Source organism: Henckelia pumila, chromosome 1 (genome assembly GCF_033568475.1).
Source record: "Henckelia pumila isolate YLH828 chromosome 1, ASM3356847v2, whole genome shotgun sequence".
NCBI lineage: Eukaryota > Viridiplantae > Streptophyta > Magnoliopsida > Lamiales > Gesneriaceae > Henckelia > Henckelia pumila.
The window spans coordinates 173,882,774-173,890,915 of NC_133120.1; the positions used below are offsets into that span (position 1 = coordinate 173,882,774).

At 40.0% G+C, this 8,142-nt stretch overlaps 1 protein-coding gene across 1 annotated transcript; it reads right to left on the reverse strand.

The window, feature by feature from the left end:
• Positions 1–2,815: 2,815 nt before the first annotated feature.
• Positions 2,816–3,448, reverse strand: LOC140874489 (uncharacterized). Its single transcript, XM_073277782.1, has one exon. It carries the CDS (start codon positions 3,446–3,448, stop codon positions 2,816–2,818), a length of 633 nt encoding a protein of 210 aa, XP_073133883.1.
• Between the last annotated feature and the right edge of the window lie 4,694 nt (positions 3,449–8,142).

Below are 8,142 nucleotides of genomic sequence, written 5' to 3' on the forward strand. Positions count from 1 at the left end.
GAAATAAAGGAAAAAGACACTGGGTTGCCTCCCAGCCAGCGCTTGATTTTCAGTCATCGGCTTGACTCTCAGAAGCACTGCTCAAAGAGCGGCTGACGCCCAAAATAAGTGTCATATGACACCACAAATGGGTCTTGGTTCCATAAGCCCTCAAGCTTGGCCAGATATAAACAGTTAAAGCTCGTCACCGCAGCAACACTCCATAGCGGCTGGTAAACATGGGAAGAGAACATCTCTGCGGGCTCTCGGAAACCAAAAGCTTTTGAAACTGGTACTGATGGACAAGAAAGGTCTTGGGGATGTGTGTAGGATAATACTATCGATGACCTCATATCGATAGACTCTTGAACTCCGTCATCCTCAAACTCAAGTGATAACATATTTCCATCATACGCTATTTATTCCAGAACATCTTCCGACTGAGGTTCAATAAGAAGAGAAGACTCAAATGCCTCTAAATCTTCAGCATGATTTGATTCGCACTCTCAATCCTGGTTCTCTGAGGCATCATCATCGAACCAAATCGGGTTGGTCACTGCTCGAGTATCTTGCTTCACTTCCTGTTCTCGGTGTTCATGAACGATTGATCTCTTTATATTCTCTATTTTCTCCACAAGGTCGCATCTAGACTTTTTCTGATCTTCTACAGTTTCCACAGTCGATTCCACAAGCTTGCTCATGATATCTTCCAGCGGATATAAGATCAACTGCGAACAACTTCCCTCCTCATTTTGAAGCTCGAATGGTTGCTCTGTAAAATCTGGGTATTGAGATTGCGAATACTAGTAATAGTCAAACTCGTCCATATCATCCAATAGGCGTCTCATGGTATCATCATCTCGGCAAAATATTGAAATACCGATTGTGAAAGCTCCATCAATTACCCATCTTCTTGTCACTGCATCAAACCATCAAGAAAATATGTATGGAGAGAATAGTTAGAAAAACCATGATACCGGAAGATGGTTACTAAATCTTTGAATCTCTTCCATGCTGCGTAGAATGGCTCTCCGTGTTGCTGGATAAAACTTGCGAATATTTGTCGATTTGACATCTCAAAGTATTACACCACAAAAATTCTTGCAAAAACAGAAAAAAAAAACGTTGAAAAAAAAATAAAAACAAAAACACAAATAAAATAAACGCCTTCCCCTGCAACGACGCCAAAATTTGGTAGCGCTTAGTCGTGTCGCGCCCAAATTAACCCAACTCAGATTAACTAAATAAACATGTAGTAGCGAGAGTAGGGATCGTTCCCACGAGAAAAGTGAAATTTATTTGTGTTCTTAAAAATACTGAAAATAAATAAAAGGGAATTTTTAGATTTTACTAACTACTATGCAAAAATTAAAATAAGTAAGATCAATAAATTAACGAGACTTGGTATCGGTCGACTACACCCTTGAAATCATTTACTCGATCATTGATTCCCTAAAAATAATTAATTCACATCGAATATTCATCAATGAAAATTTAATTCTTGTTTCACCTGAATTTTAGTTAACTAGACAACAGCGTTCTAAGTTAACCCTTACCAATAAATTAACCCGATAACAACAATCTAGATTTAAACTCACGGTAGCATTCAAATGAGTAAAACTAATGAAGCTAGACAACACAAACACCAGCGGTTGTATTTAGTCTAGTCAATTGTTGTTCCTATGATTTAACAAATTCAACAGCAGAAAATATTAATCATAGTTGCTTCACAAATTAGATGATTCAAACAATTACGGATTTGAATTGTAATTTAGCGGTAGATTGTACGAAAGAATTATCAGGTGATCAATCTAATAATCAAACACACAAGCATGAAATAAACCATAACAACTCTTGATACTCGATAAAAATCAAAAAATGAAAATCTGAATCTCACAAGATAAATAAATTCAAGGGTTCGTCTTCCTCAACCAAGAATAAAAACAAGAAGAATTAAAATCTAAGAACAAGAAAGAAAAACCTAGCCGCCAGATTAATTCTCTGTATGTAGCCGTCTAAAGATCTTCCGATGTCATCCAAAGATAGTAATTTTCGAGTTATACGATGTAATTAAAGACTAGAGTCCTTCCCAAAAAAGTTTCCTAATTAAAACAGATTTCTCGGAAAAGTCGGTGCGCTCGAGCGCATGAGTACGTGCGATCGAGCGCGCACAAAACATCCAACTTACTGCCTCAAATTTTTCAATAGGCGCGCTAGGGCGCACGAGTTCATGCGCTCGAGCGCGCAGCTTTTTTCCCAGCGAGCAGCGATTTTGAAAAATTCATATCCGGAGATCTAGCCGTCGGATTGAGCTGAAATTTGGACAGCTGCTTCAAAACATCTTGAACTTTATTTTGAACTGTAGAGATTGGATTTGGTTATTTATAAAATTAAATATGATTTTCTTATCATTGCTGCTCCGTAATTCATTCTTGCGCAATAGCTTTTCCATCTTTTCCTCGACAAAACGCTACGTCCTATACAATAAACACGGGAGCGTGTAATGTAGACACGATGTATGAAAAACCAACAAAAACTTAATTAAAACAAATGAATGCACGCACAAATGACAATAAAATGATAATAAAATATGCAACACAAACATGCCCATCACATCCCATGGCGATACACTCCGTCTGGTAAACCCCTTATCCAACAACTCTTGCAACTGATCTTTCAGTTCTTTTATCTCAGTCGGCGCTAACCGGTACGGTGCCTTAGAAGTTGGCTTAGTTTCAAGAAAAAATTCGACTTCCCTGACTGGAGGCAATCCCACAACATCATCCGGAAAGACTTCTGGAAAATCCTTCACCACTTCCACCACTTCGAGTTTCGGTCACTGAATATCTTGCTCACCCATAAGGCTTGCTAGAAAACTTGTACAACCCTTGTTCAAAAGCTGCCAGGCCTTACCTGCCGAAATCATTCCTGAAATGCTCCTCTTAGATGCAACATAAAACACAAACGGTTCCCCATTCTGAACCTTCAATATCATCGTTCTCTGTTTACAGTCAATAACGACTTCATGTCTAGTCAACCTGTCCAACCCTAAAATTATATCGAAATCTGCCATCTCCAACATAATAAAATCTGCATACAGATCCAAACCTTGCATTCGAATTTTACAATACTTAATAACTTGATTACTTTTCAATTCCTTTCCCGAAGGAAATGACACACTAAAGCCCGAAATCGATTCATCCGGCAAAATTCCCAATTTCATCAAAAATTTAACAGATATAAAAGAGTGCGTAGCTCCCGTATCTATTAATGCATTATCAGGTAAATCGACAATACGAATCATACATGTGACAATTGCAGACTCCAGATCAATTTGGTCATGCGTCATAGAAAAAACACTTCCTTTGACAAGTTCCTTTGCTTGTGGGCAATCCTTAGCAAAATGCCCCGGATTCTTGCATGCATTGACCCGAATTTGTCTTCCCACACTTCTGGTAGATAGGTGCATTCATCGGCATAGGAAGATTAGCTGCCAACAGATTCTGCCCTTGAGGTCGCGCCTGGTCAGGATTCTGGCGCTGCGGCTGTTGCGGCCTCCTGTAGCGACCCAACCCAGATCCACTACCTAATCAGAGTTAAGAGAATAATTAAACATGCATTAAATAAATTTCTGCGGAAGACTTAAATAAAAGCAGATCGGCAGAATACAATCGGTTAAACAAATTCGATTATACAACCCAATCGGGTAAATACGCCTAAAGGGAAAAAAACCTACAGCTAATCCTGTTGTCTTCGCTGGTCACTGGCTACTCCAAGCTCCTGGTGCTCGATCCTGCACCTACACCTGCCCCGTCGAATGGGGTGTCCAGATACACAGAAAAGACTGGACGTGAGCTCTAATCTCAATACAAAAGCACGAGTAAAACATACATATATGATGCATGCAAATGACAGGGTATCCATATCTGGGATAACTGTATACAACTGCTCAATAATGGCGCCTAGGGCATGAGTGGTACAACCCGGGGAGCAAACCCTGCGTACACTGCTCATTCCTAATGGACGTAGATCGTGTCTTCCAGATGCCAGTGCGGGCTAAATCGTCGGTGGCGGGGCGCTCGACATCAACCGTCCGAACAGGGCTGAGCGGCCCTACATGGCTCATCTCAAAAGATGGACAGACACAATATGATATGCATATGCTGCATAATAATATGACACAAAAATTCAACATATAAGCATGCAAAACCCGCTGGCTATCACAGTCAGTACTTACGTACCTTTCTACAGGCAGTTCCTAGCAGTCCCACCTAGGTTCCAAGCCTATCATCAACTCTACAATGCAATTACTCATGCGTCATTAATTAAGCTCTAAAGCCTTAAATAAGCTATTGCATACCCCTAAATAATTTAAGGAGACCATAGCTATACATGTGTCCGTCGTTAGCCCGCTGATGGCAATTGCCTCAAAACTAGGCCACAGCTCCGCTACGACGCCTGGATCGCTATGCCACTTCCGGATTCTCCATAGGACGCCTAGATCTCTCTAGATCTGAGTTAGAAAGCTAAGAAATTGAGAGAGAAAAAGGAGAGGTGCGAGTTGAAAATGAAATTTTAGACCCCTATTTATAGGAGAAGTTCAGGCCGTCCAAACTCGACTTCGGATCCTCCAAACTGGTTTGGATCCTCTGTTCCTGACTTTGGAGCCTCCGTTCCTGTTTGGAGCCTCCGATCCTGACTTTGGATCCCCCAAAGTCCCATCAGTGACGTCACCAATGACGAAATATCTCAGGACAGGTGGCTGGCTACTGTTCAGGACGTCCGATCGGTCTTCGGATTGTCCGAACTCCTCGGGCCTACGATCCTGGCTCCAATCACGTTCGGGTCCTCCGAACTCAAGTTCGGAGAGTCCGAACCTCCTGAGCCATACCCACCATTTTCGAGTGTCCTGGATCTATTTTTGGACTCCGTTAACCCATTTGAAATTTTCTTAATCATGTTTTACTTAATCTAAACATGAACATGCGATTAATTACACATTAATTGCTAATTTTGGATATGGGTCACTACATTCTCCCTCCCTTAAAAGATTTCGTCCTTGAAATCTAGGGTAAAACCTCGAGAACGTATTAAAAACCTTTGCTTGAGTGTCTGGTCAAAATATCTTCCGATACACTCAGACTCTTGTCGAATTACCTGTAAGCTCCATAACGCTGAACCGCATTAACATTCTCCCAACTGAAGATTACTACGCTACTGGTCGACAGTCGAACTCCTTTAGCACTAGCGTATCACAACACTGATACATCTTCCATTCTGACCACGATCTCCCTGATCACGAAGGAGACAAGCACCCGCTCAATCGAGATCATCGTCGCAAGGAAAAGTCTTAGACTGAAGAAGACCAAGTCATAACCTAACTAGATTATGACATTCATCAATTTACCAAACTAGATCTAACCATCTAATGCTTCCAAAAGTTCTCTGTGCTTAACACCTCTAGTCAGGAAACACCATTCCCAACACTGTGTTGACACAACGAAACCCGAATTTCTCCCCAAGAAATCTAGTTGACCCAAAGCTATAATCCAACGTAACTGCTTAACACGATTCCCTATACTGGTCATCCTTCCCATGCACCATTGAAGCAAACAAGCTTCCCAAGCAATTACTGGAAACTCAGACCATCCAGTCTAGTACCAATAACAGTTCATGTTTCTTAGTATAACTCAGCACTGTGTCCTGATGAAAACTATCATCGCTCGCCAATAATGACGCTAAGTCATCTCCTAGCCATTGGCCTGCAAAGCCATGCATTCACTGAAATGGAAGTTATCACGCCTCTGATGATCTACATCATCTCGACCATAGGTTATTCACCTCATGAATTTCCAATCGATGGACATCCTCCTTATAGTTATACATACTCACAATCACTGTACGCTCATCAAGACTAAGACAATCTTCCACCAATATGCTCGACTGGGACATTGCACAGTGCACAGACATATGGAAACGCTTTCTATTCCGTATCGAAACTCAACAGTCATTGAACTTAGTATTACTCATCACGGAGTCTCTGATGATACCATCATTGCTCGTCCCAACCTCCCAAGGTTGAACATAAAGGTCCTGGAAAACTAAATCCCAACGGATTCTCTAGAGTCAAATAATTCCTTTGCTGAACGTACCAGCCTTAGCATTGAAAGGACAAAGATTCTTGACGAACATGTCATCTCTGGAATATAGCAATTCGCTTACTACCAAATTACTTGTGGAACATTTCCTACTAGAAGTAAATTGTCAACCTACACAATATCTTGGACAAACAGTTCGCACGGATGTGGCTTGCCGACTGGAAAGAACAAAGTTTCTTCATCGCTACTGATAAGTGCATTTTGTGCACTTAAATTGTGTTGATATTATTGGATAATTGCTGGGTTTCGAGCGGAATTATGTGGAAGAAGTTGTTGTTTTTGTTAGATGATAGGAAGCAATGAATTAATGATGAATGGAACCAAAAAAGCCAAAAGAGTCAAGAACAGAGCGAAGCAAGCGAAGATGGTTCATATTTTGAAGAGTAGATGAAGACAGGGCAGAAGGTCATGCGCGCCCGCGCCTGGTGTGGCGTGCTCGCGCATCAATTGAACAGGGGTGTGGAATTTTTACAGAGTGTCACGCGTGCCCGCGCGTGAAGTCGATGAGTAAAGTTATTGAGATAGTGTTCCATGCGCGCCCACGCCTTGTGTGGCGCGCCCGCGCATCGTTGTCTGTGTGACGAATGCTGTGTTTAATTTTGGAAATTTTTGGGATACTTTTGGAATGTGTTTGGACGAATCTTAGGGGCGTACTTAAGGGTTTTTCAGACCTAATGGAGAGAAGGGCTGCAAAAAACACAGAAAAAAATCTTGAGAGAAAATTCGTGGAAGTTTCGATCGAGATTTAAAGTTGTTTGAAACAAAGACGAAGACTTTTCGACCGGACACGGAAGAAAGACGACGGCTTTGTATCTTTATTTTATTTATTTCTTTTGAGTTGAATTATGTTTGAATTTCTGAACATGGTTTATGTTGCTATGAATTTTATTATGAACTAAACTCTTTAAGTCTAGAGGTCGATGTAGCCTGGTCAAGACATATTTATGAATTGTTGATTTTAATGAATTGAGTTCTTCTAAATTAATTGTGATTCTAGTTTTGAAAGCCTTTTCAATTTACTGGCCATAAATTGATTTGTTATATTTATTCAGAATTCGGTACTCGGGAGAGGGGATTTAGAATAGGATCAATAGAATTTGCACTGTTAATTGTTTATATGACTCGGGAGAGCTTATAGCTTTAATAGAGCCTAAAAAGAACATTGTTTTATACATATCATTACAAGTAGATTTTAAATAGGGATATTGGAATCGATCTGTAATTGATACATGCTATTTGATACTCGGGAGAGGGAAATAGTATAATTTATGTGTTCTTGATTATTAATTGAAAGGAATTCATGAAAATAGATTGATTAGGATTGAATATTGTTGAGACCAGGTGAAATCAAACCTCTAGACTATTTTTCTCTGATTGTTAATCTCTTAAAGATTGTGTTTGTGCGCACTTTTCAATCTTCTTTATTTATTTAATTTGTCATAAATCTTCTAAAGTTCGATTTTCTAGATAAAATTAAGACTATTTTAATTACAAGTATTGAATATTTTCAAATTACTCCCTGTGGGATCGACACTCTCTCTTTCACTTTACTAAAACTTGACACTCGTACGCTTGCGAGTATTTTTCACAACAAGTTTTTGGCGCCGTTGCCGGGGAGTAATTTTGATTATTTTTTAGTCTTGTTACCAATTACTCGAAATTTTAATTTAGAGCTTTTCTTTATTTTGATTTAAGTACTAATAAATTGCTATTGTTCTTAATTGCAGTTTATGCGAAGATCTCAAAGTACGAATTCTTTGCTCTTTGATTCAGAGATTGAACGAACTGCACGAGCTTTGAGAAAAGCTAGGAGAGAAGAACAATTAAACATGGCTGAAGAAGATGTCAATGAATTGCCTTTGGTGCCAATTAGAGATCATTTCAGGCCAACGATCCAGGCTCAGTATTCTGGAATCGCTAGAGGGACAATAAATGCCAACAACTTTGAGTTGAAGCCGGCCTTAATCAACATGGTTCAGTAGAACCAATTCAATGGAACTGCCAC